This window comes from Abramis brama, assembly GCF_963993115.1.
Source record: "Abramis brama genome assembly, chromosome: 25".
Taxonomy (NCBI): Eukaryota; Metazoa; Chordata; class Actinopteri; order Cypriniformes; family Leuciscidae; genus Abramis; species Abramis brama.
Window position 1 is genome coordinate 23,502,271 of NC_139987.1, and position 21,354 is coordinate 23,523,624.

General features: G+C 38.4%; 1 protein-coding gene across 1 annotated transcript in view; it reads left to right on the forward strand.

The window, feature by feature from the left end:
• Positions 1-20,413, forward strand: part of vcanb (versican b) — a 31,106-nt gene extending 10,693 nt beyond the window's left edge. The window contains exons 6-15 of the mRNA XM_084104469.1: positions 1,018-1,311; positions 4,548-5,270; positions 6,864-8,597; positions 8,811-8,924; positions 9,025-9,138; positions 13,712-13,870; positions 14,969-15,051; positions 18,203-18,347; positions 18,426-18,608; positions 19,370-20,413. Coding sequence (XP_083960595.1) covers positions 1,018-1,311; positions 4,548-5,270; positions 6,864-8,597; positions 8,811-8,924; positions 9,025-9,138; positions 13,712-13,870; positions 14,969-15,051; positions 18,203-18,347; positions 18,426-18,608; positions 19,370-19,503 — 3,683 coding nt within the window. The 3' untranslated portion in view covers positions 19,504-20,413. The remainder of the gene's footprint in view (positions 1-1,017; positions 1,312-4,547; positions 5,271-6,863; positions 8,598-8,810; positions 8,925-9,024; positions 9,139-13,711; positions 13,871-14,968; positions 15,052-18,202; positions 18,348-18,425; positions 18,609-19,369) is intronic.
• The last annotated feature ends 941 nt before the right edge of the window (positions 20,414-21,354 follow it).

The window sequence follows — 21,354 nt, forward strand, 5'->3', positions numbered from 1 at the left end:
TTTCCATTCCGTAGCAGTGCATTTTAGGGTTGCCTTATTTGTTAAAGGAACAGTTCACCCAAAAAAATTAAATTATCCCATAATTCATAGGTGTATATGACTTTCTTCTTTCAGCTGAACACAATTGGAGTTATATTAAATAATAGCCTGGCTCTTCCCAGCTTTTCAATGGCATGGAATAGTGTCTGAGTTTTTGAAGCATCCATCCATCATAAAAGTAATCCACTTTTGGATGGGTTAATAAATGCCTTCTGAAGTGAAGTGATGTGTTTTTGTAAGAAAAACATACATTTTTAAAACTTTATAAACTATAATCACTGGCTTCCGGCAACGGCCGCACACGCGTTCACGAGAGAGTCGAGTTCCGGCGGAAGAGTGACCTCTGACCCGACGTATGACGTAGGCGTAGCGTAAGCTTAGGTGAGAATTGACGAACACGGAAGCGCAGAGGATAGAGCAAAAATGAGAAGTTTTAAAGAAAAATGTCAGAGGATTTCGATAAAAGAGAACCCTTCTGCCGGATCTCGACTCTCTTGTGAACGCGCATACGTTCCTGGAAGCAAGTGATTATAGTTTATAAAGTCTTAACCCATCGCTTCGCCTCAGAAGGCATTTATTAACCCACTGGAGTCGGATAGATTACTTTTATGATGGATGGATGCACTTTTTGGAGCTTCAAAAACTCGGGCGCTATTCAGTGCCATTGAAAAGCTGTGAAGAGCCTGGATATTTTTTAATATAACTCCGATTGTGTTCGGCTGAAAGAAGAAAGTCATATACACCTACGAATTATGGGATAATTTTCATTTTTGGGTGAACTATTGCTTTAAGAACATCCAGTGGTGCCTTAGATTTTGGCCAAATTGATCTTAATTTTGCTGTATTTGGGTCAGCATTTGTGTCGGCTGTATGTCTATGATGCCTAATGCTGTCTAGATAGGCAGCTTACTAGGCTTTGAAACAGAGGCTGTGTAATATGTATAAAGTGAATGTGTTATTGTGTGTGTCTGACCTCAGGTGAGGTGTTCTTCTCTGCTGCGGATGCTAAGATGACTCTGGATGAGGCCAGGGCGGCGTGTGAAAGACAGGACTCAGTTTTAGCATCTCCAGGTCACCTGCATGCAGCCTGGAGAGACGGCTTGGACCGCTGCGACTTCGGCTGGCTGTCTGACGGCAGCGCCCGCTACCCCATCTCGGTGCCCAGAACTCAGTGCGGCAAAGGACAGCTGGGTGTGAGGACTATGTACCGCTACCGCAACCAGACGGGATTTCCTTTACCGAGCGAGAAGCTAGGAGCGTTCTGTTTCAAAGGTAGGTCGTCATGAAATGCTCAAGGGAGAAAAAAACGAATGCTAAAATCTATTGGGTGAATCTCACGGAAATACGCCATCCTGAAATCAAAAGAAAAGAAAAAACAAGAAATAACTCATTTACATTTGTTTAATATTGCACATTTTTAAAATAAACACGTTGACCAAAATGCTTTACATGGTAACAAAATATCAACAACATTTACTAAACAAACAATTATCTTAATATTATATTTATTTTATATAATAATACATTTCAATAATATAAAATATAGAAAAAAGGGCATGTTTCACACATATATGTGTGTGGGTGTAATGAATTTAAATTATGTTTTCATAAATAAAAATAAGCCTCTTTTTAGTACCATTATGCAACAAATACACTGCCTGGTCCAAAAAAAAGTTATAAATCATTATTGCAGTGATTATTATGTTTCTATCATGTTATATGTTTGGCAACAGTTCGTCTAACCCTAATTGATGGAGTGTGTGGCTTTTCATTTCTTAAACAACCATGTATGAGACACATCATGGCCATATTCCAGGATGACAATGTCAAGATTCATCAGGCTCAGATTGTGAAAGAATGGTTGTGAGGAGCATGAAGAATAGTTTTCACACATGAATACAAGATCTTGACCAAAAATTGATGCACCTCTTCATGGAAATAAATGTTGTTTCCATCAATAGGTGCATCAATTTTTGGTCAAGATCTTGTATTGACAATGCAAGAGTCACGCACTCTGTAAAGTCTACTCCAGCATATGCAGTATATATACATATACACACACGACACAACTATTGTTTTGATAGGGAGGCGTCTGTTTTGCTGTGATATCATAACAGCTGTGACTCCGAGCCGACCTTTCTCTCTCTCTCTCTGCTAGCTGGGTGGAAGCAGAATAATTTGTTCTCTCCAGGGCGGCCTCACATTTCATCTGTTAAACGTCTGTCCTAACCCTAGCTCAAATATGTGCCTTAAAACGGCAAACCAACTGACCTGTTTCCAGGTCAGTTCCGCTGCCCAGAATGGCTCTGACCTTTGAACCCTGTAACTGTCCTGCTGGGGGGTTGTTTAAACTCTCTGTCTGTACAACCTCTGTCTGTCATCACTTGAGAGGGAAAATGGAAACAGGCCACACAAAATCAGAGCTTAACATGCATTTAATCCAATTTTAAATCGGCTATCTACTTTTCACCCCCTACCTCCAGGGATTTTGTGGCTTTCCTTTTAGCTGTGGTTTGTTTCATGTAACCAGTCTTGAAGCACTCCTCTTAAATGGGCTTCTACCGCAGAGTACCGCAAAACAAACAAATGAACTCTGGGTAGGCCGGGAAAGAGCACGGAGGGCAAGAGCGCCCCACTATAATATATAAACAAGCGCTAGTGGGGGGATGTGGCTTCCTCCTGTGCTGTTTCAAGATCACTGCTGTTTTATAAAGGAAAAAGATGCCTGATGCTTTACATCAGAAGCGCTGCACAGAAAAGAGGACACGTCCCTAACGTCTAACAGCTGGCTGTGTGTCCACACACTGAGACTTGAGACAAAGAAGCAGTGAGATGTTGTACTGTCGAAGCCTTGTCATGAGCAAAAGTAGGTGGCTTCACCCAAAAATGAATTTTTGTCATCATTCTATCATTTACTCCCCCTCATGTTGTTATCTTCTTATGTTTTAGAATCCTGATTAACATCGTTTTTCATAAGTATTCAGGTATTTTATATTCTCTCTGGCCTGGTTGTGACGTGTGTGTAGGCTTAAGATGAAGACTGACAGATGAAGGGTCTGAAGTAGGAGAGATGGGTGTGGGCCTTTGTCCATACACAACACTGCATAACTTCAGCATTATGCTGCTGATATAAAATCAGACTCAAAACAACATAGATTATCAAACGCAGTAAATGCTGAAAGAAGAACAATCAGTGGTTACTATTGAAAACAAGTGTTTTATCTCATAAGTCAGAACATATTGTTAGTGAAATGCCTCTGAGAACTTGCAATAAATATAAATCAGTGTAGGCGTCATATACATTTGCAAATATGGGATAGATGTTTGTTCAATAAGTTGTACTGTCTTAAAGTCCTAAGTCACAACTAAATGTCTAATTTTGTAGAGTTTTGTAGATTTTTTTATGTTTTATGTTTTTTTTACATTCTCAAATCACGCTGGATAACATGGATTGTTGGGTTTTGTTCATGCTCATATGCTGCTGTGATTAAAGCAAAAGGAGACACATTACATACTAAGACATTCTGAAATATATGTAGATTTTTAAATTTAGGAAAATCTAAGCATTTTCACTTGTACTTTAAGACTTTTGGACCCCCTCTTTATTCCCCTGTATACAGCCAGATGGGCGACTGCAACACATGTTGTCATGAATGGGTTTGCCTCGCTGTTTAAACCTCTAGCTAAGCATGGACATTTTTACAGTCTGAGTAAAAAAACTTTGGAGGCCTGCCAACATGTCATGAGCAGTGCACACAGTTATATGTGTATGAACAGACTGGAGTGAACATTATAGTGTAGTTAACCTGGCCACATTTACTTTTTTTATATAGGTCTGTGACAGTGTGTCAGAGTTAGCATGCACGTAGAGAGCATGTTTGATGAATCTATTGTGAGAAACAAAACCACTTTGGCACTTATATTATAAAGCAATCCAACTGCAGTTATTCAAGACTATTTACCTACTGGTCAGAGTCAAAATAAGTGGTTAGGCAAAATGTAACCTAGCCAAAAACATTCAGGAAAGGAAGCTAGAATTTCTAAATAAATATAAACTGTCAAATTCTACCCTGTCATAGCAAGTAATTTTCCCAAAATAACTCTTTACCATCCAAAAAATCCTTTCATGCTTAGATGATTCTGCTGTTGTTGCTGTTTTTAGAAATGTTTAAAAATATATTGACAGTGATTGTGCATACTTGGTCAGTGTTAATAGATTGATTTAATATGTATAGACAAATATACTGTAAAAAATCCATTCGTAGGTTGGCACTGTGGCACTTTCAACATTTCTCTGTTTGTTTGGGCAGTCTTAGTTGTCAGCTGTTGTCAATAAATGGCGTGAATATGGGACTAGCTAAACAATGGAAGATGGGCAAGTGTTTGGAAAAATGGTTTGGAAACAAGCCATTCTTTTTGTAATTCAATTTGGTGCCATTATAGTGGGCACCAAAATTACACTCTTCACCAAAAATACATCATCTCTCTTCTCTCTGTACTGTTCTCAGGATGGGATCCCACGACTGTACCCACGACTGTACCCACAGCTGGACCTGCAACATCTCCAATTCTCTCGGACAGCCTTCAAGTCTCTACCCTTAAAGCAATGTCTTCTACACCAGCCCACGGCACCACAGAAGAACCACCATCCATGTTTTCTACAAGCATGGCTCCACGCGAAAGAGCCACTCCTGAAGCATATCCTTCTGCTAAAGCCATAGTTGTTGTACCAACTGAAGCCAAGACAGTTTCAGATATGGCAACCCCAACCACATTTTTTAGTGACTATGAAGACAAGGACAGCTCCTTGGTGCAAGTGGAACCCCCTGGTGCAAATACATACTCTCCTTCAGATTTTATTTTCCCTATCCAGCTACCCGGTCAGCCCACCGCAGGGAGAACAGTGCTGGATACTCCGCATGGGGAATACAGTGGTACTGAGGGTAGCATCAGTGGTGACACGGATACTCACGAGAGTGTGATTCCTACTTCGCATGTGTTTGTTACGACCTTCCAAGGAGACTCAGACAAGCCAAAAATTGTATACAAAGAGAACGAAATCACTGCAAACATGACCGAAGAAGGTTCAGCTGTTGCTGAGTCCATCATGATAACCCCGCAATTAAGTGAAGAGGTTGTGCACAGCCAGCAGATTGAATCCATGAAGAACGTTGACTTTCCACTAGACATCAAAATGCTTATAGTCAACATTTCGGGCCAAAATCAGTCAGGTAGGTCAGATGGAAGTTTTTAGATGACTCTTTATACAATTTCGTCCATGCATAAAAAAAAATCATATTGAATCTAATTTTACCAGAGAAAGAATGATCATTCAATACATTGACTTCTTGTTCACATGAACCAATTTTGCTTATCCTTTCATATATTGGTGCAGCAGTGTTTTTCTGTGATTGTTGCTAGTCCAAAGCAGCATGATGTAAATGAGTGACTGGGTTTAGGAAACATTGAGATGCAAAATGAATGTAGATCTTGGCTAGAGAGAGAACACATTTGGCTCTGTCGCGACGCCTACTGCTGTCTCGCAAACAACATCTGGACTTATGCAACTTTATGCAGTTGCTTTAGTAGTTGGTTTGTGTTAAATCTTTACCTCATCCACAAGTAAAGCTAAAACAGTGGTGCTGCCTATACGTAAATAGGGGAAGGGGAAACAGTTCTTCCATGCCTTCCCATGACCTTAATTGACTTCCAGTGTTGCTGGAAAGAGTGATGAGGTTGATAAACATCTGTAAATGAACTGTAGCCAGTGTTCCTGTCTTGTAGGTCCTGTGGGTCGGCATTAATCAGTCGACCCATTTATACCATTTGAGATTGTTAAAGGGGCATCTACTCTAGTAAAACAACAGAGAGAGACAGAGGTGTTGAGTGTGAGAAAGAGTAGCTCTCAAAGCCACAGACAAATGTCTCTTGGGTTAAATGGCAAAGCCCCTTAAAACATCAATCAGCAAAGTAATCACCGCAAGCTAATTACTTTCCCTTACCTCGTCCAGTCTACAGATCAGGTTACCGTGTATGGCTGCTGGTATGACCATCAAAGGAAAGGATATATATGAAGTCAAATTTCTGGCTATATTTCACCCAGTTTAATTTGTAATGTAACAGTAGCTGGAATCACATTTTGAACAAGAAAGGGGCCTTGTGATTTTGTAATATAGTGACTTTAGGGTCTCACCGGGACATATTTCTGAATGAAATGTATAATAAGCAATTCATTCTACTGTATTTAAGTAAAGCTTCTTATGTAGGAACAATAATAAGTCATACCTTGACAGCCAAAATCATAATTGGCTTGAGCATTTTATTCGCCTCAAGTGAGACTCTAGCCTTTAAGTGGAATATACATGCAGTGCCAGTTTCTAAGATGTCTGTAAAGTAACTTGGAAACATAAAGTTGAAACCGAATATGGAAGCATGCTTTACAGTAGATGATCATAGATGATCTAGGGGGGCGGTTGCAGCATAATGATTAGAGCATCGCACTCAATATCGACAGGAAACGACTGAGGTGCCCTTGAGCAAGGCATCTAACCTCCAATTGCTCCCCAGGCACCTCATTGAATGGCTACCTACTGCTCTGGGTGTGTGTGTACACAGTTTGGTGTGTGTGTGTGTGTGTGTGTGTGTGTGTGTGCTTGTGCACTAACTTGGATGCAGAGAACAAATTCCAAGTATGAGTTGCCATACTTTGGCCTTCACGTCACTTCACTTAAAAGCTGAAAAAAGCTGTTGGCTAAATCAGTATCAACTATAAACTAACTCGCTTAGAAAACGCTTGTGTAATGTCTTTTCCTTTTTGTTTGCAGTTGATACTGTTCTGAAATTCATTGAGCACAACACTCATGCCCGAACTGGTGAAAATGAGCCACCTTTGGGCAGTGGAAACCTTGATATATATCCCTTGGCTTCTGTTACCATCACCCCAAAACTAAGTTTCATTAACGGAAAGCATGAATTGACTCTGAAACCAGACACTGACCAAACTCAGGAGGCCAGAGGAGACCAGTTTGACACTGCTATCCCACCACCAGAAGAAACCATCACTGATGATCTGATAAAAATAATGATGGTGGAGGCTGAAGGCATTACTTCTTCCCCTGAGACAAATGAATCTGGCTCAACGACGAGAACCCCAATTGAGCCCCATTTCACAACAAAGAGCTCGGGAAGTATAACCACGACAGAGATTCCCAAGTTTGCAACTAAGTCTCCAAGCCAGGAGATGACCTCACAAGTCATATCATTTAGCATGTCGAAGTTCGAAGCAGGTTCTGGGATGCACCCAACAGATGATGAAGAGGAACTGACAACATTGGATGATTCTGCAGATGACACGCTGCCAACAACGGCATCTAATGACCCGGATATGATAGCTACTGATGAGACTGAAATAGCTGAAACGGAGAAGACTACACAGACATTTGGGGTGGATTGCTCCACCAAAGGACCATTTGTTACAACTCCAGAATCCAAAACTGTAATGAAGCCAGAAACAGAAGATTTTGAGGGCTCCACCTCCGCTGAAGAAGAAAGCTCGGGACAAGATATATATTCAGGAGAAGAACCAAAACATTCAACTTTATCTCCATCTTTCACTGTTTCTTTTCACAGCTCTATAAGTTCCTTAACAAGTACTCATCCCAAAGAGCCAAGGCAACCTGCTAGTTTGACTTTGTCCAGTACAGAGCCTACGATTCAGGTTGTCTCAACTTTTCAAACAGGGGCAATCTCAGAGGAAAGCACTGCTTATATTAAACATTCTGAGAAAGACCAACACAGAAGTACAACTGAGAGTCCCTTGTTGGTCCCTGAGATTGAAAAAGGTGTTAACACGATCTTCACCATCTCTGAGGACATCAGCTCTGGTGATCAGCCAACTGAAGCATTCTCAAATCAACCTTTCACTACAACTATTGTTCCATCCCTTCATATTCAACAAACTGAAAAAATGAGTACTTCAAATACTAAAGTATTTGAAGGTTCTGCAGAAGACACAATACTATTGAGTTTTACCAGTGTTCAAACTCAAACAAAATTCACAACCCAAAGTTTAGAGACCACCGTTCTGCCCACTGATGGTCTTAGAGCACTAATGTCTTCCTCCCAAGAAAATCTTGGAAATCAAGTTTTAATCCAAAAAGAATCTTCAGAAGACACAACCACCTCAGTGCAGACACCTGAGACTTCACAGGAGACAACACAAGAAATATCACATTCTCCACCTGGATTCTCAACGGAGAAGCCTCTCACTTCATCTACTCCAGTTTCCAGTCGTCCCTCCACCAGTGTTGCTACAGAATTAAATGAGCAAGAGCCAGTTCAGGTCTCGGATAGAGGCACTACTTCTGCTACAGGAGACATTCTCACCACTACTGAAGCCACAAGTACTGTGGCAAATGAAGCAGATTATGAAGATCTGGCAGGTCCCTCAATTGTTGAAGGAGAACCACCATCCAGGGAAGAGTTCACCACAAGAAAACCAGAGGTCTGGACGGAATCCAGCTACACTGTTGAGAGCCATGATATGCTGGATTTGCAAGGTACAGTTTCACATAATATATATATATATATATATATATTTTTTTTTTTTAACTCATAAATTATCCTGCTTATCTTGTATAGTGTTGAATAGGTAATTTCCAAAATTCCTATCTTGAGGTTTACAACTAATGGAATTACTTTAATTGCTTCGTAGTTCATTTGTCCATAGTGGATATGTCCATCCACTAACAGATGTGTACTTGTTATTTCAGGTCTCACACTATGCTCTGTCAGTGTGTGTGAAAATGATGGAACATGCTATTCTAATGGAAAAGGAAACATTTGTGTCTGCATGCCTGGATTCAGTGGGGAACATTGTGAAAATGGTTTGAACCCTTTAATTCTTTCAGCTTTATTCACTTTTAATGAACTTTTTTAGAGTTTCTGTTAGAAAAGTAATATATTTTCATATCCTAATTCTTGTAGACATTGATGAATGCCAGTCGAACCCTTGTCGCAATGGAGCTACATGCATTGATGGGTTAAACTCTTTCAGTTGTGTCTGTCTGCCCAGCTATTCAGGAGCCCTCTGTGAGCAAGGTATACAAACATGATGCTATACAATTGTTTTAATTAGGCTAATATAAAAATTTCTTAAAGATAATTTTTTTGTGTTTTTGCAACAAAATGTGGACTGTATCTGTGGCATGCTAAGTTGCTATACGATTCTATCACATCATTTTCATGCTAACACACAATGCCTAATGTATAAATGTTATGGTTTATTCCTGAAACATGATGATTACACATGATGAGTGCCAGCTAGGTTTCCAATAAGTGAAATGTTTCTATAACTCGTTTTCTATTTGTAGGAGCTGGTGAATGGAATATGTTATGATTTATGGGGCTATTTTCTAAATAGTGAATAATGTCTGTTTAATAATTCCACTGAAGCGAATTGAATATGGTGGTCAGTCCAAACTGTTAGCAATGGGCAAACCAAACCACACAGTTCATCACATCTGGCAGACCTGATCCTCCAGAGGGTTTACGGTATGGTGTCCAGAGGGATGAAAGCAGATTTGTGCCAAGTTACAATAGGGCTCAGAGAAAAGGTCAGCCAGTCAGCGACAGTACTGCCTTGTCCTTTATACCCACCACACTTCTCACAAATGAGCAATTCGCTGAGCCTTTCCTGTGCCAACTGCCTTACTTGGCATGGTCCCAGGCACATTAGAGTGGCTACGTAAATGATGAGTGCATTTTCCTTTGGTCGCCTCGTCATACTTGTCCACAAAAGCATGACTTGGTAGGACCCAAGCTTAGGCTGTGACTTTTAGAAGGCTTCGGAAACTAATTAAAGCCTGCATGAAATGACGTTTGCAACGCACTGAACTTCATAATGTGGCATATTTCAGCGCAAGGCATAACCACCATAGGCATTGAGCGGGACAAGTCCCACCTAATAACTGGAAATGGCCAAATTATCCCCCCCAATATTTTATATTTTATGCTGCTCACCATTACGCACTGCTCTGTTTATTGTTAAGATGGCAGACAGTTTAAAAATGTACATTTTTAGGCTGGTCTGTCTCAGCGGTCTAACAGCGCTGTTCGTCAATGTCAAAATGATGACCAATCAGAACAAAGAAGGCGGGGCTTAATGTTCACTGAAGACGAGTATGAGTTCCAACGTGACGCTTTTAGTTTTTACAGTAAAAGAGTGCATGCGTAGCTAAACATTTAATATTTGTCAACTGTTTTACGATGGATATGTTTAACGACCAACAGTAACATACAGTGATGCAAACTACACAACTTTTTTAATGCAATTTTGCCATTTTTAACTGAAAATATCCTATTATTTAAATGTCCTTCATAACTGAGTGTGACGAAACAAGAAACTTTTTTTGTTTAAATGAATTGCTTCAAAACTATATTGGCTATAATTAGACCTAGAACTTATTTTACTGTTCTTATTTCTTCTTTATTCCCTTAAATCCCTTTGAATCCTTTAATTATTTAATTTCTTTACCAATATTATTAGCAGTGTTTGGCAATAGCAAGAGACTGACTTAGATCTACACTGAAGCCATTCATGCCTGAATATTTTAAGGCCATTTCACATGGCACTGACAGACGCTGACCAACTGCAACAGACAAGTTCATCTGGTATTGTCGGATCAATGTCGGCTTCTGTTGGCATTGGTCGGTGCTTGTTTTCGCAGATTGTTGAATCTGTGTTTGTAAAGTTGTGGAATGTCTAAGTGACATTGTAATCTGGTGATTGCCCGTGTTCATCAGCATCTGTCGGTGAAGTGTGAATAACATTATACTGTATGTAGAAATTAACTATAACCAAGTTTAAAAGATGCTTTAAAAGTATTTTTCATTGTTTATTCTTCTTTTGTGTCATTGAATTAACTAATGTTAGTATAATAGAACCGTATTGTGTGTGATACCAGGTCTTCATGACATGTCTCTAAACCATCACATGAAGCTTGAAGGGGTAACAAAGCATTTTATCTATAGATGCTAAATCTGCTGGTATGCTGATAATTTAATCTGGCCATTGGTTTGACATTGTTCTGAGAAGAGGTCTGATATGCATGAAATGAAGATAAAATGTATTAAGTAGTGGTACAAATCACTTTGACATATAAAGAGTGTCTTGTTGGCGTGCAGTAAGAGCCTTTTTACAGATAGTTCCCATTACCCATCGAAATGTTCAGTGAAGCACTTCAGATATGAGAACATCCCTTTTGGAGTGTCTGTTGTGGTTTTCACTATGACAAACAACTCATAGATAAAAAGAAAATATTGAATCTCTATTTAACGTGGCTGTGGACAGTGTTTAATGTTCGATGATGATGAAGTCAAGCCATTCTCCTCTGATGACATGAAGCAGGGTTGGGACAAGGCCCTTCTTTGCTGTTCCTTCACTTAAAGGTGAGACCCCTTAGGATTCTGGCAAGGCGATTGCAATTGGCATATGGGTCTGTACTGCGAAAGCAGCTGGAATCAGTTAATGAATCGCTGTTTGTCTAAGAGGCTCATGGAGACCCCTTTGAGTTATGTTGGGGACAAGCCACAGTATAGAAACTATTAAACACCTCCCTATGTCTTGTATAGGGGTATCCCTTTAGCTTAACACTATGAAAATAATCAGTCGACTTATGAATGAGAGCATGTCTTAACTTTGAAGAGAGCTATTAACCTTCTCAGGACTTGACATTTACGCTCACTTGCACAGGCTTGGCGGTCGTGTTGGGCGTTGGTCCCCCAATGGATTGGTTCCAGCTTCATACAAAATATTGCTGCCATTAGTCAGCAGAGCTAATCTTCTCCATTCAAACACATCACCTCTGAGGACATCTGTTTTCTCAGGCTTTTTAGCTAAAGATCAGGGGAGATCGTAAAAAGACCCAAAACTCTTGTGTTCCATGCAATATAAAACACTTTTACACTTAAAAAAAAAAAATACAGTTCTGTTTAATCAGTGAAGCTGAATTTGGACCTTTGTTAACAGTTGAAAACAATTAATTCATAGCTGCTGCATTAAACTTTGTGATATTGCGATAAATGCAATATTTTAGCCAAAATTTGAAATAGTATTTGACAGAACTTTGGGGGAAAAAAGAGTCCTTGTCATGACCAAGATGCCTAGCCAAGAAAATGTACAAAAGCTCTCCACTTTTTTCTGACAAACGGGGCTTTCGCACTGGGTAGTTCTAGGAACTAGGCACCAGGGTGGTTCCCCGAGAACTAATGGTTCCCTTAGGAACATTTTCCTGGTTGCGTTCGCACCGCCAGTAGGAACTCTGAAGTGTCGTAAACCACGCTTGTTGTTGTGACTTTTATTTTGACGGCGCAGAGAATGCCAGAGCCTCTTCTTTTCATGCATTCTCCGTGTTCATTAGTTAACGATCAGTCTAATATGTTATTAGATAGAACTGTTATACATACAAAGTAGACAGTGTATGAAAAGGTATTAGCGTATGTCATGTGGTTGATCTCCAGTGTTGCTGAGCAGAAATCGTTTTTTGCTTGGTCCCCTCAAAGTTGCATTGGATTTTAAGAGGCCCATCTATCACTGTTTTCCATGTTTGTAGAGTTAGTTTCTGGAGTAAAATATAGGCTATAATCAGCATACACTAACATCACTGGTAGTTCCTACAGTGCTGGTTTAGACCCTACTCTGAAGTAAGAGCTAAATTAGTTCCTCCAAAAGGAGTTCCTAGAACAAAAATTGTTCCTAGTTCCTGCGGTGCGAACATGCCAAAATCCGGGTACTTCCGCCAATAGTTCTAGGAACTGTGAACAGGTTCCTCCGGTGTGAAAGCCCCTAAAGACCCAAAGTTGCATGCAACAGCCAGTTTCTAGTTACTGACTGGTGGTTACAGTATTTGTCTTGATTTGATCCATTGTCTGTATTAGTTCTACTGTATGTCTCCCAAAATAAGTAGGCAATTTAAAATCCACAACTGAAATTGGAGGGATAATATACATTCTCAAGTAAATTTGAGATTTGTATATTATTGTAGCAATTATAATAGATTTTTTTTAATATACAGTACATGCACTATGCTATGACAGCAGTTTGGACATTCAAGGCAAAGGACGAAGTGAGCTGTGTAATCAGTTAAAGAAAACAGCACTATGGGCCGTTCGTCTGAGATGATTTACTTGGCCTCATTTACTAGTTTTCTTTCCAGCCTCATTAGATGTCATTGTTTGCATTTAGCTTTCACACTGAGCGCTGCGGTCATTAGGGGGTTTCAGTCCAAGTAAAATGTTGATGATCTCCATTGTATGGCATAGAATAAAACGTGCTTTGCACTAGGTTAACCCAGTTGATGGCAGTCCTCAAAACAGATGCAGTTCTGTGTCCATTCTGCACCATAACCATACATGATCTGAAAGACAGGCTTGTTCATGGCTAATGCTAAAGAAAATGGCTATCATGAGACGTCTTTTCTTTGATAAACTATGGGCACTATGATGCTTGCTGTAGCTGCATAATGAATTACAAAAGCATTTGCTATTTGAATAGGGCAGCATTGATATGGATGATATTATGGAAGCTATCCAATATGTATTGTCTGTTTTACTCGTTTTTAGGTTTCTTTTCCTCTGTTTCTCATGATTAAATGTCTGTTATTCAAACTTTCAGATACAGAGGTTTGTGACTTTGGCTGGCACAAGTTTCAGAGCCACTGCTATAAATACTTCACACACCGACGGACATGGGAAGCCGGGGAAAGAGAGTGTCGTCTGCAGGGCGGTCACCTCACCAGCGTCCTGTCCCACGAGGAGCAGCTCTTTGTAAATCGTAAGTTCCTTTTCATGAACTGTGTACTATTGAATTTACGAATGGTATTTGCCAAAGCAGACATCCGTATTGTCTTGATAGTTGCATAGGGCTTGAACAAACCCTTAACTCATTTACTTCCTAACTCTTTTAGTATTGTATATAGAGAGCTGCAGTGATGATGATGTATTTTTGTAGGCCAACTCAGAAATTCGCATTACACTGGTTCCCTCGACAAAAACCCAATAGGATTTTTCCATTGGCTTTTGGATTATTGCAGAAAATAAGCTCTGCAACCAACAAAAGTTTATGATTCTTACACGTTTTGTTCATCTTCACAAATGAACACAACTTTTTGAAGCCTAAATACAATCGGCAGTAGTCAAAAGCTAAATGTAGGCTATAAAATAACTTCACCACGGTCGCATGACTTCAAAGTCACCACCTTTACGCTTCCGCCAACTCTTATGTCTTTATGTGAAAACATTTTCCCTGAAAGTTTGAGTTAATACTCAGGGGATATTCAGATACAGATATTCAGGACCAAATGATCTTGCAATGATTAAACAAAGCATATGTCATATTAAAAGTGCTTGACCACGCTGTTGACTCCAAACTAAACAAACCTCATCTTGGCTGCTCCGGGCACAGAAACCATTTGTTCTACATTTGTTTGTCATTTGATGTGTGGTTTGGTTTAACTGATTTCCAGCTATTTTCACTTCAGCCAGGTAGTCTATTAAAGATGTCAAAGAAGTTTGCAAAGGTCCTCACACAAAAAGATTATTAGCTTAGAGATGTGTTTTTTCTATGTTAAAATATGTTCTCATTTCCTAGAGTAATATGCAGAGACAACTATAAGTGGGTTGATTATCCCCAAAAGCATGTGGTCCTATCAAAACATTGCTCTGTTTGTTTGAGTTTCCTGACCAGTCTGACACAGCAGTTTGAAGCGGGAACTATCCATTTTTCCCACCAATAGCAGCAGAATGAAACAGATAACCAGTAGCATAAAACAGAAATCTATACAACTTGTGCATTAAATCTTCTTAAACTAAGTCTTCTAAAGTTATATGATTGTTTGTTTGGACTTGACAGAGATGTGTAATTGTCTTGTAGGTATGGGCCATGACTATCAGTGGATCGGGCTGAATGATAAAATGTTTAACAATGATTTCCGCTGGACTGATGGACACCCTATGGTAAGATGGGATTCATTATTTTGATCCTAATAATGTCTGTTTATTAGATGTACTTCTGTGTTCCAGGTGTCCAGGATTGCAGAGATATGAGTCATTCTTGTTTTGTTTAATTTTTTTTTGACAATGATTAAATGAGGTTGTTTGATCCTAAAATTAGTGAGAACACAGACTTTAAAGGGAGGGGGGGAGGGGGTGGCGTGCACCTGAGACCTGCGTTTCAATAGCGCTCTCTGTAGGCATGTTCACATTAGCAGATAATGAGTTGCCATAAGAACGACTGACATCTCTATCTTTTCATACAGATTACATAAACAGAGAATATTTGTTTTCATTTTGAATTAGATAATTTATTAGCAGAGACTTAAGACTTATGTTTATTAAGATATATTGCTTATGCCTGTGTGACTAGTATTCGCTGAGTTTTGTTTAAGTTTAGAGAAGTGCTCCAGAAAAAAGTTCACGGAGACGGAGAGGCAGAAAGCACACCCTGTTTATTTCCTTTATTTTACAAAAGCACAATGTTTTGTTTCGATTGTAAGTGGACACATAAAAAAAGTAGACATTTATTTTCTCATATTTCTTAAGTCTGTATGACCATAAATGACAGAGTATTTTATGTCTATTTTGCTGCTATGTGAAAAAACCCAGCAAAACGCGCCGGCGCGTTTGTCGACCCCAGAGGGTTTAGCCTAACTTTAGCCTAATAGGAAGGAACATAAATTGCGATTAAAAATATATGCTCACTCATATCAAGACACCGCTGCAGTGGTGGAGCCCATGCAGGAGGAGCAGCGTTTGGCACTGTCTCGCTTTTCAGCGTGAGCTGTTTGGAGAAGCCCATTTCCACCTCCATTGCGTTGGAGAAGCAATCCCGCGTAAAATGCAGGTTGCTCAATCCAGCTCTAGGCGGGAACTCACGGTCTTCCAGGCCAAGTGCATGCAACCACTGGCGCCTAATTTCCAAGAAAGCTATGCATCCTAACCACTGTACTAAATACAGATAAAGCTAATGCTAAAAATCTATGCTAACTTGAAGCCATCCTAACTGATGCAATACTATGCTACTAACTAACTATGCTTCTAACAATACTACACTAACAACTATGCTAATTAACTACCTAGGCTACACGAAATAATCTAAATAACTATATAAATGCTATGCTAACTAGATGCTAATATACGCTATCCGGATCGTTTTCAATACTCGCAATTCCAACTCCTTACTCGCTACAGTGGTTTTGATGGAACAAGATGTTTTTATACCAGGGGCTGAGCCTATGCCAAGGGCGTGGTGAGCTGGTGCCTGCTTACGTCATGCGGGGAAACAACTTCCAATAGGAAAATTCAACTGCAGTAGCCACCGTTCAACCTGAAGAGGGCAGCACTCAGACGTTTTTACACCATATATTGTAGAATTAAAACACTTTATACCCAAATGTCAAAACATTTACTTGAATCAATGAACAGCACTAATAAAGCCCCAGTCTTACAGATCATTAACTAAAAAAAGTTCTTTTAGGGTTTAGTTGCCACCCAGGTGCAACTGTTTCTCTACCATAAACCATGAGATGATGATAATGCTAATGGGAAAGTTCTTGCTTTAGCATTTCTATCATCCTGTGTGGTAACAGAAGCGGTAAAAAATATGAGTACCGCACTCAACAATAATTAATCACTTTAAAATCCGGTAATACTTTATTTTACAGTGTCCTTGTTACATATGTTACATGTACTTACCATAATAATAATAAGAGTAAATTATGCATAATTACATGCAACTAACCCTCAAGCAAATCCTAATCCCATAACCTTATAGTAAGTACATGTAGTTGCTTAATATTACTCTATATAATATTAAATTATAATAAATAAATTAATATTAAAATATATAATTACACTGTAACAATGACACCTTAAAATAAAGTGTAACCAAAATACCATATTAATCAGAATGCAAAACTGCACATTTTGCAAAAGTTTAATGTTCCATATTAAATTCAGCAAGTGAAGTCCAGTTGTCATCTTAAAAATATGGGTGTTTTTACGTTTTAAGAATGTTTTGACTTTTGACAATTCATTAAATTATTGCTGTAGGTTTTAAAAATGTTGATGTTTTTTGTAATTTGTCATGCTGAAAATAGGAAGAGTGCATTGCATTGTGGGATACAGTATTCTACATACAGTAGTGTGCTTTGGTTGTATAATGCATATTTTGGCTAATTTCTATGTTATCTGGATATTCCATGCATACCGAAAATTTGCATACTGTCTACAGTATATATATCTTATTTTGCAACACAGAAGTAAGCTATTTCCTGTAAATGTGTGAAATTAATGGCAATGGGTAGATAACTAGAATATCAAAAGTTCAGTAAACAGTAAAACTTTTTGTTTATGATTATGATAATAATTGCGGCACCTGCTCTTACATTAAAAATAAGGTGGACAATAAGGTGGACACATACTACATACTGCAAAAATAGTAGTAGCTTTTTTATTTTATATTAAGTAGTATGCTATTGTGACTGAAAGTCATTACAACATAAAAGCTGGTAAACCCTATGTTATGGGGACAAAATGTCCTGACAAAGATTGCAATATCCGTGCAGTTACATTTTTTGGTCCCCCTTGAGGAAAACAACATATAAATCATATTAAGTGATGTTGTTTGAAAATGCAAGTTTTAGGGTTTGAGGATGAAATATATTAAACAGTTTATACAGTATAAAATCCTTATGTCTATGGAAAGTCCCCATGAAACATGAAAACGTGTTTGTGTATGTATTTATATGCATATATTAAAATGATATATATTATGAATATAAATGTTTGCAATGACCTTGCGTCATCCTGTTTTTTTTTTTTTTTTGGTTTTTTTTTTGGTTTTTTTTTTTTTTCTGCCTTTACACGCATGAAATGGGGCTTGTGTGTTTGTGTTCAACCCATGCAAATTGAATGCAGCAGTACATTTTGTTTGAATAACGCATCATCCCTTTTCCCCATTTAATCAAGGAAAGTCCCATGTAGCCCTTCCAGATGTGTATAAAATTCATTCTATTTTGATTCTTACATGTGATATTTGCACCCTCGTGTGGACACATGCAGTGGTGCACGGATAGAATAACACTCTACTTGTGTTCCTGTGCTCTAGCAATTTGAGAACTGGAGAGAGGGCCAGCCGGACAGCTTCTTCTCCACGGGCGAGGACTGCGTGGTGATGATCTGGCATGAGAACGGCCAGTGGAATGATGTGCCGTGCAATTACCACCTGACCTTCACCTGCAAGAAGGGCACTGGTGAGACCTCCTCAGCTAGTCTGCAGTGGTGCTTACTGTGAGTTCATTGTCTTTGACCTTCTTTTTCCTCTGTCCCAGTGTCCTGTGGTCAGCCCCCTGTCATAAAAGACGCCCATATCTATGGCAGCATGAAGCCGCGCTATGAAATCAACTCTCTGGTCAGGTACCACTGCAAGGACGGCTTCATCCAAAGACACGTTCCTACTATCAGATGCCAAGAAGATGGCCACTGGGACAAGCCCAAAATCACATGCTTGAATCGTAAGTCTCTGATTATAGTGCTGTTTTAGTATTATTGATATATTATTAAAGTTTTGAATTTGTTTTTATTTTTATATTTTCAGTTTTCATTTAAGTTTTAGTCATTTTTTTGGTTTACTGGTATTTAAACTTAATACATAATTATATTACATTAGACATGTAATCAGTTCCTACCCAGCACTATATATAAGGTTTTGCGTAGTAACTGATAACATGTAATCTCAATTACGTAGTCAGATTCCAAAAATTAAGTGCTTGTAATTAGATTATATTATGTTTTAAAATACATATTGATTACATGTTGTTCTCACAATGGCAGTAAATTATTCATAATTCATTGGCCATGCATTCAGGTCAAAAGTAATCTAAAAGTAATCAAAAAGTAGTCAGATCATATTACCTTAAATTTGTAATGAAATGGATTATGTTACTAACTAATTTTTTTGTCTTGTAACTTGGAATCAGTGACCGACTCCAAGTTATAAGTAGGCCTACATTTTTAGGTTTTTAATTTTTAACGTTTTTTTATTAATTTTTTATTAACTGAAACCATTTTTAATGATTTTTGATTACTGAAAATTACTTTAGTGCTCTTTCCCCTTTAAAATTTTTTTTTTTGCTATTTAAGTGATTATTCAAAAAATGTCAAATGTCTCACTCAAGACACTTTGCAATCATTTTTCTTTCAAGTAAATAATGACAAAATTTTCCTTTTTGGGTAAAAATTAACATAGGCCTATCTTTGCCATTTCAATCTGCAGCATCTACCTACCAGAAGACGTATGCACACAAATATCAAAACAATAACTATTACAACAACAGTAAGAGACGCTACAGTGAGTCGGCGCAGTCCCATCATCGCTGGTTAAAAACAACTGAGGACTCCATACACTGATCTCCATCCAGAGCTACAGATGCTTCACATCCACAGAGAAGGTCTTCAGTCGAAAGGGGCGAAGCCAAACTATGTGCCTGATGAATGTTTTAGAGCCGAAGTGAATTACCCTGAGGGACTGCAAAAAACACCATCACACACCCACTGAGAGTGTACTTTATCTTTGACTATGCAATAGTGTACATCGCATATTGTAATAATGTCTTAATGTTTTGACAAGGGGATGGGGGGTCTCTGGTTGAAATGTATATAGTAGAGATAATGAACAAGTAAAAACAGCTGTGAATGTTGACTGTAATTTTTTAAAAAGTCATCCGTATCCTTTGCTTACGGAGAACGGGATTTCCTTTTCTCTCTGGCTCAATAAAAGAGCACTATGGTACGAGCACAGTATAAACAAAACAATTACAGTACGCATGTACAAAGAGTAAAAGAACAATAGGCATTATATTGTTTCACATTGTGGTGAGGGATGAAAAAGGGATGTCACGGGGCTGGAGGACAAACAATGCTGAAAGGACTGCAACTCATGACTGGAAAACAAATCTTTATCGTCATCTTCCTCGGCAGCATCCTCTCTAGTTATGAGGATTACTCCGATAACACCAAACTATTGTACACTCTCATAATCATATTCTCATATGGCATCGAAATATATATTTTAGTTTTTTTTTTTTTTTAATATGTGGGTTTGTAATCATTTTTACTTTTTTAAATGAATGTCATGGTAAAATATGAATACTGTATGTGTGGTTGAATGAACTAGCAGTTTTGTCAAACATTATTACAAATGTTACATGAAGCCATAGAAGTTTAATTTATTGCTGAAGATACATAGGCCTATAACAATGAATGAACTGTGAGATGTTAAATAATAAAGCGCTATTAGTATATTATGAACACGTTTAAACCGTGTGTTTGCGTAATTTCATAAAAATCCCACGTTAATTGTGATAGAAAGTTGTTATGGCTGATGCTGACCAAAAGAGGGCGATGTAACGGTAACGGAGATTTTCGCGCGCCATTTTGAAGTTGACGTGTGACGGGAATGAACAGACTCTGTTTTTACGACTTTCTTCTCGCCGCCTTAACCGACTTACTAACGTTGACAAGGTAAGGATGGTTAAACATGAACACTTTTGAGATAATAAATCTGATAATAAATTGAGTAATTCCAAGAGGGTCCGAGCACCGTTGTCATTCCATTTGTGTTTTCTTCTGAGCGAGTTTGGCTAGTGTATTATTAGGACCGGAAATATGGTTTCAGTTTAATTGACACCTGGCCTGAAAAAACTAAAGTGAAAATACACAGTTACCACAACTAACTTTAGTTAAAGACCCATAACAAATAGCTTCATGGCATTAGTCCATGACATTGGCTAGTTAGCCTTTAGGCCATCTTAGCCTACTGTATAGTCGGCAATGTTGATGAATGCATTGTTGTTAAATTTGGCAGGTTCGAATAATATGATTAAAATATAACGTACAGTTTTGAGATCCTACTGACCTCATCCCTACCATATGTTTTGGGGGGTTAATTCGTATTTATTTTATTTATTTATTTATTGAGCCAGTCAGAGACAAACATTATTTGAGAGAACTGGCAAAACAAATATAATGACATATTTAAGATTTCTCTTTCTCTTTAATTTTTTCTTTTCTTTTGTGTTTTGGCAGTGAGAAACCAACCACACCAAATATGTATTTGACTGATTGTTTATTTTTTGGGGTCAATGTTTTTTTTTTTTTTTTTTTTTTTACATTGATACAGTCAAATCATCCGTTTAATTATACTTTACACAAAACAAGGGTGAAAAATGTTAACGCTGCCTATAAAGACATATCTAAGCA